We start from the raw sequence: 19,472 nt of genomic DNA, 5'->3' as shown, positions 1-19,472 counted from the left end.
CATTGAAAAGATTGTATTTGATAAAACTATAACAAAAGCTTTGAGGGGACTCACGGAATTCTGCCACACAGGAGATTTGGAGGTGTTCCACAATATGTGCCTCAAGTACAGGCCAAAACGATTGCATTTTGGCATGGAGGGCATGATAAATCGGACTCTTTTAGCGGTCTTGGCACATAACCATAATGTTGGCCGTCAACAAAGTAGGACGACCGGAACTTTAGGGACGCTTCGCTACAATAAGGCCTTCACTAAAAGAAGTAAACAATGGGTGATCAAACCAGTGTTTGAGGATATGCAATATGAGTTTATTGAGAAACTTATCGTTGACGTCCTAGATAGGCACATACATGGAGTGGTGAACGAACCTATGCAGGGGACAACTGCATTGCCACCCAACATTGCCTCTGTTCCATGTCCACCTAAAGCAGAGCTCATTGAGAAATACACATCACGGTTTAAATGATTGTAATTTGATTCTGTTCTCTCGAGTCTCCTCATGTTGCAGGCCCATTGCAATTAAACCAAACAGTAATATAAATCATTTTTACAAAAATTATAGAATGTTTCCGTATTACAAACACATGGCCGACCCATAGGGACAATAAAAAAAAAGGCACGCAGACAAGATGTCCCTAAAACTAACCGCAGCTAACTAGAAATGTGTGCTCGCTCAAAGTGAAGGTCAGCTGCTTTGATGTTTTGCTCGGGTGGCGGAACGGCCCACGACCCAATATAAGGTTCTATTGTGATTTGACCTTGACAGGCCGGGACCATCCTGAAAGACTAAGAAAAGATAATGAATAAAATTTCAGAAACGAAACGATGAGCCACGTTCATTAGAAGAAGTAACGTCGGCAAAGAAGGAGTGGTGTTTCGGGTCTGCCCTACACAGAGACACAATGGAAAATGCAAATATAATGTAAGTAACTTTTGATGAGTTTATACCGCAATTTCATTACTATACAGTGGCTTTAAAGACGGGTTCAGTTGTACTTGTTCGTTCTATGTGGCATATTGTTTTCTACCGCGCACTATCTTGAGGAGAAACATCTGCTTTTACTGAAGCACCTCAAAACCTTCCTCTTTGCTTCTGCTTTCTCTCTCCCTCTCCCCTGCTACAACTGGTCCACTGTCTGCGACCTCGGTCCTGGGCCCTTCCACTCTCCACCTGCACTGCCTCCCTGTCAACCCCTGCACTGGGGGACTGTCTCAGTATCCTACAGCCCCCCCTTCCCAGCACTTGTTCTGCACTTACCTTGCACTTGCCACCAGCTGGCCCTATTTATTTATTATTTTATGCTACTTACCTTGTACTCCACTCCCCCCCCTCCCTGCCTCGCCACGCCTTTAAACACTTGTGTACACCCAGTAGCGCTGTCCTCGCTATGATTTTAATAAGGATCTGATGGTGAGACTAATTTCATTTTTTATGTTTTTAGGTACATCATTCACTACTGTCTGTGTCACGAGTACCAGACACCGGCGGACGGCTTCTACAGCCGCCAGTTGCTTCTCCGCGTGAACAACGTTACCACCCTGACCATTTTATGGGACGATCGCCAAGTACAAGTATGCCCTTACGCGGTACTAACGGTTAGATGCAACATACCTACCGTTGTGGTGGCCTAGTGCCTCGTTGTTGGAACAGCCATGCGATTATCAGTGCGACCGAAGAGCTTATTTTTATCGTAAACCAACACCCTGTGTACTGCACACGAACATCGCTTCCCTCAAGACGAACTAATTTGGATCGAGAGCAAATAAAAATGCAAATCGCTGAATATTCTCTAAACATTTGATGTCCAATAAACGTACTTTGCCAAATGTACAATCTTGCCGTTTGCTTTTAAACCACGGTTTCACATTCCGAATTGTGGTGCTGTATTGTGAGATGCTCTAAGACCCTGTGTACAGGAAAGGACCATCGCGTTCCTCAATACGAACTTTTTGGAACATGAGCAAATAAAAATGCAAATCGCTGAATATTCTCAAAACATTTGATGTCCAATAAATGTACTTTACCACATTTACAATCTTGCGGTTTGATTTCAAAGTACAGTTTCATATTCCGAATTGTGGCGCGCTGTGTTGTGAGCTGATCTGTGTTGGTTTCCGGGTTCTGTGTGGAGTCGCGTAGAAGACGCCTGGGCGCGTTTGCCTACGCAGCACAGTCACGTCACGGATAGAGGCGGGGAATATGAATGTTTTGATAAAGTCTGTTTCAGGGGCGGGGGATTTGATTTAGTGCCGCAAAGGCAGGTGAGCCAGGTCAATGCGGCGGAATGATAGGATTATCACAAAATGGAGGCTGATTTCGAGTGCGATAATGGGCGAAAAGTCGGGTAAGGTCCATAGGAAAGTTTCCTACGATCTACCGATTTATGCTTACAAACACATGGCCGACCCGTAGGGACAATAAAAAAAAAAGTCCCGGAACTCTCCTTTAAGTATACCAGTGTTCAGCGTTTTCGTTTAACTCGGTGGACAAACTGATCTTCTCTAGCAGCTCCTTACTTCTTGTTGAGCCTTAATGCTCTTAATTATCCCTCTTTTAAAAGGGTTTGGCTTCCCTTCCTGTTCGATTTTTCTTTTTTTCTGCCATTAGGTTAGGTGGTTGCATAGCCCTCACCCTAGGGTTGGGTAAAAATGTCCATATCGGAGCAAGCAGTAAAAAATTCCTTTTCTGCTTTTTAAGTAAAATGTACTTGTGAATACCCCAGATCTTGGTTCAAAAGTAACCAGCCACACTTCCTTCTACCCTGGCCTAATGTAATTCTAATTTGTGTTCCCAACCTGCGATACATTAGTGTCACCTTTTTTAGCAACCTCCGCCAATGAGATTGCAGCCCTATTCTAATCGGCAACTCACAGCTGAGAAGCGGATCACAAATACATTAACTATGCAGGGATCTTACAGTTGAAGCACCCTGCTTGTGAGGAGCCTTTGCTTTAAGCAAAACCTTAGTTTTATAGACCTTTGTCCTTTCCTGGCAGAATCGTGACCAAGCCACCATTTGCTGGCTGGAGATGGTGTGGCATGATCTGCCAGCACTGCACTGTGATATAAAGTGAGGCACTGATGTTGCCCTCCACCCCATAACTAAAACCTACTTAAATAAAGACTTGGTCAGCCCTTTTTATGTAGTGGTTAAGTAATGAGGGGGCAAGATGCATGCCTTTCTCACCTTACTTTCTCTTCACTGAAAACCAGACCCCTCTCACACCCCCCTTTTTTCTTGGAAACAGTCAGCTGTTGGCAGACAATGTCCTCATTACTTCAAATGGGAGAGAGGGGGGGGGTACTGCTGTTGAGAAATTTACCTCCCCCCCACCCCAACCTAACACAGAATGTCCCTGTTGACATAGTTGTCGCAAAATGTCAAAGCAATTCTACAGTAGGAACTTGTATACAGCAGAGCGCCTGATTGAATGGCCAAGATGACTTTTATTTCCCTTCCTGTAAAAGTGCTGTCCCAGGGCTCACCCGAGGCAAGATGTACACTAGCTACATTGCAGTTCAATGTCTTAGAACATTTGTTTTGGTATTTGTTACAAGAAGGTGGCAATTTAAATGAAAATAGGACTCCCACTCAAAAGATCTGATTCTTAGACTCCGCCGCCGCCCTTGCACAAAGCCTCTTCCTCGGACTGCAGGTTTCTAGTCCTCCCTGGTCTCTGGAGTATTTGTCCCAGTTTGTATAGCTCACGAGGGTTTTTGTTCCTCCCCTTATTGGCTTTGGTGACTTCAGGGCGATGGCTATGAATCCAATGGTGCCATCACTCCTTTGCCGGCGGTGGCCTCTGCACATGTGGCCAGGGGATGGCAGCCGCTACTTGATTCTCATCCTGTCCCTGTGGGGGCAGGGGGTGGCTATGTAGGGGAGGATCACATAGGGGGTGGGGAGGGCGAGGGCAGCCCTCGGGAGGTTGTCAGGACACAATCGGGCGAGGCATGGTAGCCCCCTTTTTCTTTTGAGGATAACCCTGCCACTCCCTGTGCCTTAATGGCATATTGTCATTCATCCCCCTTGCCCACCTAGGAAAGGTACTGGAAATGCTTTCATGGGATCTGTCTGAAAGTCCTTCGAATCTGACCTACCGTTCAAGATGCCTGAAACATTTTTTTCAAACTCTGCATAGAACTGACTTGCCTTTTTAAGATCACTGACAACTTATTTTCAGACTTTGTAAACAAGACATCAGAAGCCAACTACCATTGCCCTAAAAACGAAAGTACTGTGACTAAAAAGATGAGCAGAGTAATGAAGATTACTGGAAGCCAGCGGTGCACGCTGCGCTCTAGTTACAGAAACAAATCTGATTCTGGGAGATTTTAAATCATCAAACCAGCTAAAAGGGGCTCAAAGACACTAGCTGGAGAACGCTGCTTCTCTCTGTGCTGACCGAGGAACCGTGGGGCTGGAGCAGTGTCTGTGGAGCTGACTGGCCTGCTGACTAGGAAGGAGGCAGCGGACTGCAAGAGGGAGCATGCTGCGAGAATGCCAGAAGCAAGCGGGTGGCTTCTGGGCCTTCTCGGGTACTCTAAGGCAGCCGATACACCACCGAAGCCCAGAGGGACACAAAGCCCTTGCTTGAAATCCATGGGAGACCGAGAAGCAGAGGAGGCAAGAGGGGAACAAAACCCAGTGAGACCGCCACCAGCTTGCCGCGAGAGATACCACATATACCTGCAAGGACCAGTGAGTCCACCCGAGGGAAGAGGGGGGGACACAGTGGCGTTTTGGCAGCCTTGCCAAAACCTTACAAACGTAAATGGAATATATGAGAGATCCATCAAATTACCATTTCTTAAAAGCACAGCAGAATAAGAGACTGAAGTTTCTCAGTGTATGCAGTATGCTTATGATAAAAGTCCTGGATTAAAAGTATACCAGTTACAGTAATAGTGCAAGAACATACATGAGAAGATTGTAAGTGTATGCAGAGCCCACATGAAAAAAGCCCTGGCAGGAGAGTATACCAGGCAGATGCAAGTTGAAAGCCTATTTGTGTGAGTAAGCCCTGGCAGGAAAGCCCATTAGGCATCATCAAGTTGAACAATGTATATTCTACAGTATTCAAGGAAGTCCTGATCAGGATACATCATGACTATCAAAAGACTGGAAATATATTGAATTGGATGGAAGAAACCTTGTAGCAGAGTACACCAGGTATCCTAGCAACAGACCGATATCAGCCAATTTGTTTTTTATATCAGCTGTGCTGTGTATCAAGAGAAAGTTAAGGAACTGATATTCTTGAATATAAAGAAGAGTGAAGAGAAATCCAGGCAAGAGAACCACCCTCTAGAATAAGGAACTATATCCTTAAGGAACCTTTTTGTGTTTGAGTTCTGCATTTCCTTTTTGGACATTTATAAACCACCCGAGGCCAAACATTCTTTTTACCTTGGAGTTAATTTTGTTAGAATATGAGGGCCCGAGTAGTACTTTGGTCATCGACAGACACTTTGTTTTGGTTTTAGGTAGGGAAACTCGTCTTGGAGCAGGGACAGTCTTTTCCCCACCCCCTTTTTTATTTTAGAAATTCTGTGACAAAGCCATAACTCCCTTGCGTCTGAGTCTCATTCCTGGCTCCTCAGTGACCCAAATCTTTCTTCTTGCTTGGTTGTAGGTGCAGGCTTTCCGGTGGTCCTACACAGCAAGGCACATGTTGGTGTGAAGTTCTTCATGCAGCGATTGAAGCCAGCAGGGAGAGTTGGAGAGGGGACCCTGGGGTTTGGCTTTGCCTTGGCTTCTGCATATTTCTTCTCACTTCTGTCATTTTGCAATAATATCCCTTACCCAGTCTTTTACCATCTTGAACACCTAATCCAAAAATTATGAGAACCGGATAAGGACAGGAGGACTTTTGTTTTTTATTTTCAGGGTTATCTTGTGGAAAGTTTTTACTGCCCTCTCCTATTTCAGACCAAGTCCCCATTTTCTTTCTTTAAGCAGGCCTTTAAAGGCTACCTTTTTCCCCTATCGACTGTGAACAATGCTTGTTTGTTATGATCTGCAAGTGTGCCAGAAACTGCTGACAATGAGCCATTTTACCATCCGAGGTAACTGGGACAAGGCGGTAGGACTAAGGCCAATGGATCATCCCAGCACATGCCGGATTTGACAGGGAGCTGTTCAGAAAAAAAAGATTTTGTCATGTGGGTGGATCACCTACACCAACCTTCTGAAGGGGTGAAACCGGAAGTGCATTGTAAATGTCATTGCCTAGCATAGATGGCTAAGACGTACTGAGGTGTTTGTATGAATAAGCCATTTGTCTAAGGCGAGAGGCAGGATAGAAGTGCCAGAAGGTCTTGTCAAGATATTCTCAATGTTTTGATGGTCATGTGGTCTATGTCGTTTAAAGGGAGCTAGTCGGGTCAGTTAGCAGGGACTGGGTTGAAGGCAGAATGCTGTATGTTTGACTTGAAAGCCAACTAATAAATCTGTTATTTACACAACTCCCTAAACGGAGAATGCGAGTGATTACTCCAACAGGCACAATATATCAAACGGATGAGATAATGGATGTGCCTGAACGAAGCGTCCATCTACGTTCTACAAACATAGGACTTTGTATTGTAACTGGGCTATTGTCACAAATAAAATGGAGTTTTTGATCCTGCAGTGACTATGGCAAATCCAGGATGTGAACTGGGGCCATGCCGTGTCTTGGTGCCTAGTTTTTGTCCTACAGTCACAAGATCTGACATAAACGAAAATTGGCAAAATCGGTGACTTCTAAGTTGTATTTTATTGATGTGTCTGAAATGCCTAAAGCTGATTGCAAGTTGGATTACAATGCTACTGACTGGGATACCTGTTGGTATATGATGAGTTGGCTTAGCCCACATCACAGGCCTACTAGTTCTGATAATTGAAATGGTGCAATCAACAAAAAGCGACCTAAAGAGAATTTGGGATTATAACCACCAAATCTAAAGATAATTAGTCCTTTTACAATATGTAATTGAGATAGAGATTGGTAATGCTGTCACTGTTGAGCACTCAGTATATGCTGCTAGATACAAATGCTGAGAAAATGCCTGTGTTGAATTGATAATGTCTAAAAAGTTCAGTGTGTAGCACTCGTTTCGAAATTTAATCGGTATTTTCCACCCTATGGTTAGTCGTTGAGTAAGTGTGAACACAATCTTGTTCCAGGGAGGATAGCTCAGGGGCAACGTGCTCTCCTTCGACGCAATACGACACACACAGAGCACCACAGGTTCGATCCCCGGGCCCACGCTTAGAAACCTCTGGGTATTAAGCGTTTTTTAAATAACCTATATCATTCCATTCAGGCTTTTGTCATTTACTTTGTGATTTCATATTCTGTTTTTCCAATAACTGATAGCTGGAATTTGTTTTGTTTGGGGCCTTTTCAAGGCTGTATTTTTTTTGTGTGTGGGGGTCGGAGGATGCTCGTGGGGGGGGGGGTCCACGCCTGTACTCCCCAAGGAATTGCTTCAAGCCATTTGCAGCCCAGGGCTTTCGCCTGTGAGTGTCCACACAAACACGTTTTTTAAAGGGAAAACTGGGCATGCATTTCGTGTGTTAATTATTTTTTTTCTCTTGCTTTAAAAATACAAACTTAAACTGGCCTCCCATATCTAGATTTGATGTCTAGCATCGATGGCCCAGCGGAGTGGAGGCAGCACCGACTAGGGAAGTTTTCTGGGAATGTAATTGTTCTGGAGGGATGAGCAAGGATTTTGGAGGATGTGAAGGTGGTTGAGGTGGAAATATGTGGTGTGGCAAAGAAACAACAAGCAGACCCAGGGAAGCGGCAAAGGATGATGTGGAATACAGGCTAATACTGGTAGTTCATACCTCATGCGTCTCACCCTGCTTAGGCGAGGTCTCTCCCTTGGTTGCTATCATTCCCTGATCTTAAGAGTAACTTTTAAGGTAAAAAGTTATCTTTTTAATTTGCAGGAATTACTAAGTGGAGGGAAGTGGGAATCTTGATTTAGAGTTAAAGTGTACTTGCTTGCGTCAATTTCTTTAAAATAAAACTAATTGGCAATGAAAACGTTTTACATCGATCTTGAAAAAAATCGGGAATACAATTCTTGTGCTTTGCAAAGCTGTCTGCAGTCCCGAGTAGAACATACAAATCTGGCAGAAAGGGGAATGTAAATTTGCAAGCTGCAAAAAAAATATTAAATGCCTTTTTAGTCCAGTTTTAAAATCCCAAAAGGTGCAGGTTTTGATACCCTTTATTGGGTAACTGAAAATGCTACAAAGCTGGAAACCAAGCATTCGCTTTCAAAGCCCCCCAGACCTCTTTGCCAGATGTCCCTGTGAAATGATTAGTAAAAAAACAACAACCATAGAGTACAAGATCGTTCGCAAAATGAAGTAAAGGTACCCTTTTTAAACTTCATTGGCTGAAGGAAGAGGAGTATACATGGAATGCCAGTGTCAAATGGTCTTATCTAAAATGCCACAAACTCCTGGGTGAAGGGAACACAACAGCTTGGAAACTACACATTCTGAGCGTTGCATGCAAAAAGTCCATGCAAGGGGAACGATGTGGGCGAGAGATGCATGAAAGGAGGAATCTACGTAGATGCACCTTCCCAAACTACAATACAGAAAACCCACTCGGTCGACATTTCACACAGGGTTGGAATCAGTTGTAAGATCCATTGGTGATGGTTTTAAAGTGCCCTCTCAAATATCGCAACCAAATGACATGGAGCTCAAGTACCTGAAGATGCTTAACCTAAAAGACAGCGGTCTGAACATAGATATTTGGTTTGACACTGGCCAACTTTGATCCCAGGTCCAGCAATGCAATCACATCAACAAAGCCTGATGACACCCCTCCGGCACCACTTCTCACCACCAAGCTGTCAGACTCTAGTGTTTAGGACCCCGAATATGTGATGCCTGAGTGTCTAATCTCAAATGGGTGGAACCGGTTACAGCGCATGAGATGTGCTGAGATGACTGTGGGCCCTGCACTGTTCAAAAATGGGTAACTTATTTTGCTTTTGCCACAGTGTGTGCAAGCGAGGAAACCATTGTGACACTTTTAAGCATAGTCCTAACATTTGAGACTGCACCAGTTAAACCTTAAGAGCATATTGTGCCAAGAAATGTACAACGTCCAGGCACTACGTGGAGGCTGCAAAACATAATTTTAGACTCTACGTGAGGGAAATGCAATACTGACCCAGTTTCCTGATGTGTTTTCAAACCTCCCACTTCAATTTGCGTTTTAAAATGACATCAGCCGTTTTCAGGAAACCTGTGGGGCTCACCTTAAGACTTCTGGGGCCTAACGTTAATGTTACATGTGGGAAGGATTTGTTTGTTCTCTTGATTTGTTAAATGTAACTCCCAGAATATTTACTGCTTCCAAATTGTTGCGTGTTCCCTACTCCCGGAGGTTTTATGGTCTTTTTAGGGAAGCAATTTCAGTCCCACATTTCCAGCAATAAGTTATTGAAACCTGCATCTTGTATGAGGTTGCAAGCTACTAGCCAGCCATATGAATACAGGTGCCACTTCAAGTCTATACAGACAGCACACCATTTGTTACCCGCCATCACTAGCTAATGGCGAGTACAATATTTGTGCCCTAATACAGTCATACATAAGGTGTCCAGGTGATTGGGAAAGAGAATGTAGCATTAGTGCACAAGCGGGTAAAAATTAAGAAGGAATCCTATGGTGCTTAAAAGGGAAGTAAACTAGAGCAGTTCTCTGGGCCTTGAGGGTAACTGCCTTTACAGTGATCTCCTTTGCTGAATTGAAAGCATACAGCATTCAATCATGTTTGCAAAAGCTCTAGGGACAAAATCCACTTTGTACGAATGTGTACAGAAAAGAAACCATTACGAACAGGGATCCAATTAAAGTGCTGATCAGCAGGAGCTTGCAGTAGCTCCAAGGTATAGGTCATCCCCCCCCAGTGCGCAGAAGCCGCTCCTTGGGAGGAAAAGTCTGGTGGTAAATCTGGCGTGTGCAAATCTCGCTTTAAGATCGGACTCTAACAATGTTGCTTTTTCCATCAAGAACAACTATTTTCGCATTGGACCCGACCCGCAAAGGTTTTCTCCACACGGGTTGAGTGCGATTATGTTAAGTAATTTATATAGTGCACTGTCACCAACGCAATTGGTCCCCAGGCGCTCTGGCGGATCTGTAAACCTGAAGGAGGGCGGGTAGGGTTAGTCGAGTGGGAGAGGTGGTGTGCTGTTGGCAGCTTCAGCTCGGTATACAGGGAGTGCTGGGCTTTGGTGCAAGTATCTGATCGGGCGAGACCTCGTGTGTTGTTGATGCGGTGTGGTAAAGTGCGTGCGGATTGCTGGGAGAGAAATGGTTGTGCGTGTTTGTGGGTTGGGTATGCAGAGATTTGAAGGTTAGGTTAGTGGGGTCTGTATCCTGATTCTGATGCTTCTGGCTCCGTTTGAGCTGTATCCCTGTGGGTGGGGTTGTTGCTGATTCCTTATAGGCTGTCTGGCTGTGGTGTGTGATGGTGCGGCGCAGATCCAACTGTATCCTAGTGAGTATTGTATGGAGTCATGGGTATTTCTGAACCTTTCCTTCTGGTGGGAACTGAGGTTGGTACTATCTATTTTCTTATCTATTGTGACAGTGGTCTGTTGGAGCTTGGAATGGTTCAGGGTCAGTGTGCTTTTGAGGTGTCCTAGTGCTTCTGTCTTGGTCAGCCTGTGTATTCAGTCATTACTTTCCTCCTATCATGACTATCTTTCAGTTAGTTCTGCGGTTTTCCGTGAGGTGACTTCCTTAAGGGGTATGAGCTATTGTTTGGTGGTGGTTCGTGTGAGATGGTGCATTATCCGACTAAAATGCTCGATGACGGCAGGTACACTGATATGGAAATTGGAAGACAGGAGGGTGATGGACATCCACTTACATGAACTTGCTTATGCAAATTGGTAGTGGCTGTGCAAAGCAAATCGGGGTCACAGGTCAAGCTTCTCAATCCTGAGAAATGGGCGTTTGCTTCGGTAGTCATTTGTCCCCAGACAAATCTGCAGAGGATAATGCCAGTTAAAAAAAAAAAAATTAAATAGCAAATCACAACAATATTGGGATTTTTTTTGTTTGTTTGAGAACTTATTCTATTTGTTCATGCTATATGCAGCTGGCGCACATTGCACTTGCTGTTTATGGAGTATGGAGTTCCTTGTAAATCACAATGCATGCGTAATGATGGTGTGATCACAAGTGCAAATTCGGTGTAATGCGTTTGTATGCAGAAATGCATCTCTTCGAGAATCAGGCCCTAGGTGATATATATTATTATTTTTTTAATAGTACGTATCACAGGACTTGAAATGTAAAAATGGAACATGAAATTAAACGTTTCTCATACATCCTTCACAAATAGGCATGGTAAAAACAAGCGACTGACTTATTTGCCCAAGCTTACGAGCAACAGCTGGATTTTGAGCTAACCCATTGCTTGCATTTCACTTTTCAAATACATCAGAATTAGGAATACGATTAAGATGCACGTTTGTGGTAAACCCATAGGGCCACGGATGATTGATATTGTATTCCTATATTTGTGTGACACCAGTTGTAATGGGGTCAACGGTATGTCCAGGTAGTAGCACACTGACTTTGGAGCCCATTTGAACACATTCTATCTAGTGAACTTAAGCTGCTGACAGGTAATTTTTAGTCGTTTTAAGATAAGCCTGCAGCATTAACGAGATGTAAACTCTAATGGTTGAAGTGTTTCTTATTTTTAAAGAACGTGATGCTTTTTCAGTGCATAGTAGTAGACTTCCATCTAAATTGGAACACAAAAAAAAGGGGGGGTGGGAGGGCAGGGGAGAGGGCTTGGCTGGTGCGGGATTTGGAGGTTGTTGCAGACTTCAGAGTCTGGACGGGTCTCCGATTTCTTTTTCTTTTTTTTTTTCCTCTGAATTGCACACAATAATTCTTCAAATCGAAGTTTCATTTGTTACCTATCATGACTTTAGTTCTGGAGTAGAGGAATCCCAGGCACCTCTACTACTCTAGATTGTATCTTCTTTCCCAATATTTTATTCAGGAGCTCCCCCCCCCCCCCTCCTACTGGAATCCACACGGTTAGCAGCACCCAGGCATACCTGGGAACTTTCAGACACCTGGTCCCATTGAGGTCCTCTATAGACTATATTGGTTCTCTAGCAGTAGCTTTTGGATCTAGAGCTAATGGCCAGTTTGATCCCCGCCATGCTTGCTAATAAAAACTGTTGGTTGGGCCCCAGCTGACCTAACATCTGGCATCTCCTTCACACCAGGCCTTGCTTGGGAATCTTCCTGTGCACACCTCAAGTGGCTTGGGTGTAAGAGTAAGTGGGGGTTCACTGCTGTAAGTGTGGTACTCAACCCCTTCTGCCATACAATCCTCTTCTGTCTCAACCACTGCATCTGTGCTTTATCACTTGCCTAGAGAGCAGAGAACATAATGTGGGAGTGAGTGTTGCCTGAGCCTCCCTTTGTCTTACAGTACTAGTGCACCCTCTTGATACTGCACATGGCTGCAGGGAGAATAGCACTGTATGTGTTGGGTGCAGATGAGGCCAGCTGGAGAATAAGATCCAGGAGCTTTGCTGAAATTGTTACATTAGCCTTTGGGCTTGAGTGCGCATAAATATGTATTTCTCTCCTAACAGTCTCTTTGCTTATCATATCATGATTTCTTTCCAGGTGATATTGGAAATTATTATTATGGACAAGGACATCCCATGAAACCTCATCGTATACGTATGACCCATAACCTGCTGCTGAACTATGGCTTGTACAGAAAAATGGAAATCTATGTAAGTGTTCACTTGAGCTTAATGTACGTCTCCTTTTATCTTAGTAGAGAATAATTCTCAGACAAAACCATGCCTGATTGTACGTAACACTATCTGTTTTCTGCACTTGTTTTACAGCGACCCCACAAAGCTACTGCTGAAGAAATGACCAAATACCACAGTGACGAATACATCAAATTTCTTCGATCAATTAGGCCAGACAACATGTCTGAATACAGCAAGCAGATGCAGAGATGTAAGTCTGGGTATTTCTAACCATAATGGAGAATGTCCTAAAATCAAAAAGGTGCCATTTTATTTTTTAGACTGCATGATTGCATTTTATGAACTCTAAACGTAGTGGAAAATGCTGAATTTAAACTGGTTTAAATGCTCTCAAGTGTTCAGCGAACGTTCGAGGTTCCAGATGGCACTTTTTTAGGATTTTCGCCTTGTGTGCAGGCTTCGCCAAGGCTGCTCACTAAGGAAATTAACGCTGATTAGTGTCAACTGCTGGTTCCAAATACTCAAATCGCACTCCGATTGAACTCTTGGCTCTGCAGACGTTTTTGGCACATATTTAATGTGGCAGTTCAAACCCTAAAATGTATGGGGCCAAAGGCTCAAAAGTGCTCCAGTACAGTATCTATACCAAAATCCAGATTTTAATTTCACTCTTTACTTCATTACTATGAAAAGTGCCAAATTAAATGGCCTTTTCCAAGTATTAACACCGGCAGTTGATTTTGAAGACCGATTATTCCCACAGCCATTGAATGTGATGGGCATCTTGCCTAGTTTTAGCCTTCTCTGTTTGCTCTTTCCTAGAGCTCCCCTGCCCTCCCTTGCCCCAAATGCACTGCCTAGCACAGCAGCCGTTTCAAACCTTCGCTTGAACTCCACCCCCTTAACCACCTCACACCAGCTGGGTACTTGCCACTTCCATTGCATCAAAGTAGACTGACATTCTTTCCCTGCAGTGTCTGTGAAGGATCACACACGTGCAAGACATGTGAAGTTCAAACATTAGTTAGTAACGCTTACCTGATGGGCTGGGATAGCGCCTGTGAGGATCCAACTACAATTAATAGCAAACCAGGTGAACGTTGCCAGGTTAGGTTAACTCAACATCATAAATGTTGCAGCCTTAAAACAACCGATGGCGCATAGTCATAGTGTTAACTCAACATGTCTGCAAGATTTGCCTATGGAAATCCCTACTCTCCCCCTCAGCCTCATCTTTCCCCTAGAGTTCCCTGCTTTCTTATGCACTATCAGGAATGTAGCACCCAGCTCGCTCCTTGACAATCTGCTACCTACGGATATGGCGCCCTTCCTGCTTTTTAACTTGGACTAGCAACAGATAATCAACCCTTGCTTAGGCTGGGTGTGGGGTTCGATATTAACTTTTCAACAGCAGGGATCAACAATACTTCCTTCACACTCCTACCAGCAAGTATTTATTCCCCCCTGCTGAGTACTCTTCTTTTTTTTTTTTTTGCTGTGAAATTCATACCCTTGAGCAAGGGAAGACTGCCAGGGTAATGCCTCTTGCTCTGCACAGTATTATGGCCCTCATCCAGCTCGGTAGCTCTACTTTCTCTGGTCTTCCGCAGAGTTCGGAGGATAGACAAACGTAAATGCTTAAATCTCCCTACTAATCTGGTCTTGCCCAGTGCTATAGATGGAGGTCTTGACATCCTCTAGCTCTTTCCACCTGGGTTCTTCTCATTCCGCGTTGAGGTTTGTAGCCCGCTCTCTACCCCTAACTGCAATACTTTTCTCAGGAGCACTATGAAAGCCCTCGGTATGAATACCTAATAATGCCTGTGATAGGTTATTTCATACACTCTTGATTTCCTGTGAGCTGCTGGTTGATTACGTTTCTAGGTGCTCATTGTCTGGTGTACCCATCAGGAATGACTCCCCCCCCCCCCCCCCCCCCACCCCACCACACACTTTTGGAAATTCCCATGTTAGGAAACCTGGTAAGCCGTTTTGAAGTCTGTTGGGAGTGATGGGGGATGTACTGAGTCTCTGCAATGCTGTCAGTGACCTTTCTGTTTCTGGGGATGGCTACTGGCTACTACTAAAAGTGCCTTTTTCCTCTCTAGGCTGCCCGACACCTGTGAGCCTGCTTCTCTTGCATTGGTGAGCACATGTCTCAATAATAAAGGTTGGATTCTCCAAACTGTTATCCTGTAAGCCTTGGGGAAAGTTGGCAGCATTTCTCCAATACATTCCTTTCATTGCAGAATATGGTGAGATTTTCGTGCTGGATTGGATCAGGGTTGTGCGATCTAGTTAGAATGTGCAAAGATATCCCGCTACCTCGCTTTATAATGGAGTTGGATTTTGGGCACACTATTCCCCAGCTGTCGTAATGAGGGAGGATCTTGGACACTTGGAGGATCTGTCGAATTCTCCTGTACATCAATAGGCGGATAATTACATAGACGCGCATCCTTTCTCTTTGCAGCTCTCGGAAGGGGTTAATCATGTGAAGGATCAGTTTTATCAAGGACATTTAATTACAGGCCATTTTAAGTGTTAACTGTTTATTTTTACAAAAATAAAAGGTAGAGTATTTGAAGTTTTTAATTTTTGCAGAATTTTGCCTAATCAGTGAATCACATGTACGCGGAGCATAGGGTTAGCATTCATACTCTTCTGTTCAATTAAACCCAATTTCAAATCTCAAGTCTGATTCAATTACCTGCAATAAAAAACCCTTTTTTTGATTAATATTCAGTACATTATTTCCTTTGATGGGTTTGCTACGTTCTCTGCAGTTAAACTGTGGCAATACTGCTGCTGTACGGCTTCATATTTTGCCGGAAATGGGAGTACTTTTCCAGAGTTAAAAATCTGCAAAATTAAGTGCCCGTTTGTGAATTTGGTGGGGAAATGTGAGAAATCTTTTATTTTTGAATTCTCAAATGTCACCAGAATGACTCAGTTAACAGAATTGGACTGCTGCAAAATCAAAAATTACCATAGCTATACGTTGGAATGTCAAGTGAGGATTTTCATTGTTCACTAATCCAAGTGTTTTGTCAGTTTCAAATGTTATATACCTTTTTTTACTTTTTATAAATTTCAAATAATTTGGGATACTTGCATTGGTGAGTAAAGCCTAAGAAGCTTGTTTTGGAGTTGTGATGTATTGTTTGTGGCTTACCTCCCCTTTTTAAAAATGCAAACCATGTTGGAACATTTAAATAGTGGTGGAATAATTTATTTCCAAAAAAAACACAAAATAAAATGTCAAAAAATGAGTTACTTTAATGTGACTGGTTAATAAGATCCAAGAAAATTTGACTTGGAACATTCCACTTACTTGAGAAATGAAAGCATTACAGCTTTAAAAAACGTCCAAACTTTTAAGGTTAATAGGCCATTGCTTTATCTTATTGTGCATTTGTTAGGCGCCTATACAACAGAATTGTGTTTCAAAGTACCACAAGGCTAAATGGGAAAGGAACAGCAATAATAGCAATGGCAGAACAGTAACTATACAGTTGTGGTCCTTTTTAGGCCTTGTGGCATTCGGACGTGCAAGTGCAGGGGATAGAGATGGAAGGAGGGTGTGTGAGCAGAGGAGGGGACAAGTGGCAGAGGGGGGACACAAGTGATGGAGGAGGGGGGACACAAGTGATGGAGGAGGGTCCAGGAAGGAAGCATTAAGGGGAGTTGAGGAGGAGAACCTCAGGTTAAGTAGTAATGCAGGTGATTGCCAAGGGTGGGGATGGAGATCTGTCAAGCATGGGTCTACAAGGGCAGTGCAGTGGGGCGGATGGTGTGTTTGCTGATATCCACTGGAAAGAAGGGCCTGAAATCCAGTGAGATTCATGAGGATCAGGCCACCGGTCACAGCGGCAGTGGGGTGATAACAGGGGAGGGAAAGAGGTAGATAAGAGCAGAGTTTTGAGACATTTCTGAAATTTAAGCTGTTCGGACTCAACTGTGAGAGTGGCAGCAAGGCTGTCCAGTAGGGGGCACCACCCGAGGACAGAGACCTGCCGCCCACTCTGCTTTGCTTGGATAAGTATTTCACAGTTGGAGTTAGAGGAGCGTAGGGCTCTATAAGTGGATCATTTAGGAAGGGACAGTTGGAGATGGTGTGGCCCCACGTCCCAGAAGGTCTTTTGGATGATGCAGAGGGTCTGGAATTTGATCCTTTCAGCCACTGGGGGTTCCACGTGTTAAAATCCCCGCAGAAATATCGCCATACAAAAATATCGCCATATTCTTGCGGCCATATTAAGGCATAGGACCTGCAGGGGACACCCCCGCAACTCCTGCATAATTATTAAAGGAGCGGGGGACACTCCCGCAACCCTTGCTCCCAAAACCCCCCAAAATGATCCCTCCAAAAATATTTATGGCTTTCCAAACGACCATATATACGGCGATATTTTTGGTGAGGATTATATGTAGTGATATCCCACTGGGAGCCAGTGGAGAGATTTAGGACTGAAGCGATCCGGTCCCTGTCTTGAAGCCAAGGATATGTCTTGCAGCCCTATTCTGGATTAGCTGGAGTGGGCGAAGGGAGGAAAGGGGGGAGATTGAGAAAGAGGCCTTTGCAGTAGTCCAGCCTGGAGAGGATCAGAGCTCTGGGGACACTGAGCTTCAGGGGCAAGGTGAGAAAAGACTACCTCTGAGGAGGTGGAGCTGTATGTGGCACTTCTTTGTAAGGTCCATGATGTGAGGGGTGAAGGAGAGGGCGGAATAGAAGATGACCCCAGGTTTTTTTGGCCTCACAGGATTGTGGGGTAGAGGGCCCAAAGAAGGTGGCCAGAGGATAGGAGGAAAAGAAGGCACAGGTGTCCCGATGAGCAGAATCTCTGTCTTGCTGGCATCGAGACCGAGATCGTTCCCTGCACACCATGCCTGAATGTTTGACCGACCGGGATGAGAGATGAGGAAGTAGAGGAAGTTTGAAGGAAAGCTGTGCCATCGGCATAACACTGGAAACCAGATTGATGGTGTATATGCGCTATACAAATAAACTGTGTGTTACAAAGCGCTTAGCGTCAGGGGAATAATACAATAACATTCCTACAGGCCTTGAGACAACAAGAATGGGTAAATTACTTTCGTACTAGGCCTGACAACATTTCTGATAGTGCAAGTGCATAGTTTATGTTGAGGAGAGGAGAGGTAGGGCAGGCAAGGGAAAGGAAGAAAGACTGAGAGACGGCAAGTAAGGTGAGCAGAAGCAAAGCAGGCAAAAATCTGTGTTACGGAGTCATCAAAAGATGGAATGAACATCCCCATGATACATGAGTCAAAACAAACACATGTGATGAGTCCTGCAGGAGCGTGCCATGATGCAAAGTCGATGATGGGCCCAGACATGATTCAAAGTCATTGTAACTGATTATCCAAAAGGTCCAGCGTAAGAAGGACAAGATTCAGGATGGGTGAGCCAAAGTGCGTTAAAAGTCAATTCAAAGCGTTAGTAAAAGGTGGTGATGGTGAACATCAAGTGGCATCATGATCAGATTTTAGGCAAGGCTGGTATAGATGAGGCAGAAAAGGCATTGCAACTTTGGGATGAAGAGCAAGGGGAATGGAAGGAGTGAGGGCAGTGTTGCTGAGGTGCCAGGACAGAGAGTCAAAGGGTGGGCGGGAGTATAATTGGGCAATTGTATACAATTTTCAAGCAAACGGGCACATACAGACGGGTGCAGCTGGGTACGACTTTCATGCAAACAGGCACATACAAACAGGAGAAGGGGAACATCTAGATACGACGTATTGGAAGTCAAGGTGGAGGGGAAGCGGACAGAAGGAGTAAGGTTGAGGGAAACTGATGGTGGGGAGCAGCCACGGTGGGAACGAGGGTGGGGAGATGACCACTGGCCCGGCCTGGTAGCGGACAGGGAGCAGGCAGGGGCCTTGGTTAAGGGCCGGCTTCCGCCTCCCAGTGCCACTCATTGGCTCATGAAGAGGCTGGTTAATGGTGAGGGTTCGGTGCAGGCACAAGGAAGGATATCCATGCAGCAGCATTAAAGAGGCTGCCATCTTGGAAGAGGTCATGCGCAGTAGGGCCGATGCGGAATAAAAGGAGAGCCCATATCTTGATGCACATCCACTTCCCAATGGGTGCCAGATGTTGCAAAACATGCTGTAATAAAATTTCCATTCAGATAGACTTTTGTTTTCAATGCGTGACATCCGCGGCGAGGATTGCCAGAAATGCAATCAAAAAACCATATAAAGTGTTATCAAGATGCAAGACACAGTGGGCAGCGCTGTATGAGCATCGGTGGCTTACCTCCAGGAAAGAGCCGTCTGAGCTAGAAGTCGAGCGTGCATGTGTGCCAGAGTGCATGGTTCAGCTGCTGAAAGATGAGAACAAAGACAGGATAGATAAGGAGGAGATTATTAGGTGAGCAAGAGGTGCTAGATGGATATTGAAAAGCCACAGTGTTGGGATACAGCCCTGGGGGACGCCATGGGTAGAGTGTGGTGGTGGAGAAGGGGCCCAGTTGCAGATAGGCTGGGCGGTTAGTGAGGCAAGAGGTCAGCCAATCCAGTGCTCGGTCAGTGTTGCCGAGGGTGTCAGACGTTTTATGAGGATAGAATGGTTGACCGTGTCAAAGGAAGTGGAGAGATCAAGGAGAATGAGAGCAGCAGGAAAGTTGCAGTCGATATTTGCAAGCATGGTTTCACTGGA

The 19,472-nt window shown here is 44.6% G+C and overlaps 1 protein-coding gene across 1 annotated transcript in view; it reads left to right on the top strand.

Moving 5' to 3' along the window:
- The window catches only part of HDAC2 (histone deacetylase 2), a 427,626-nt gene that overhangs the window by 79,938 nt on the left and 328,216 nt on the right, over positions 1-19,472 (top strand). Inside the window, exons 2-3 of the mRNA XM_069607858.1 lie at positions 12,693-12,805; positions 12,923-13,040. Coding sequence (XP_069463959.1) covers positions 12,693-12,805; positions 12,923-13,040 — 231 coding nt within the window. The remainder of the gene's footprint in view (positions 1-12,692; positions 12,806-12,922; positions 13,041-19,472) is intronic.

This window comes from Ambystoma mexicanum, chromosome 4q (genome assembly GCF_040938575.1).
Source record: "Ambystoma mexicanum isolate Mex_15411 chromosome 4q, UKY_AmexF1_1, whole genome shotgun sequence".
Lineage (NCBI taxonomy): Eukaryota > Metazoa > Chordata > Amphibia > Caudata > Ambystomatidae > Ambystoma > Ambystoma mexicanum.
This window is presented reverse-complemented; position numbering and strand designations above follow the sequence as displayed.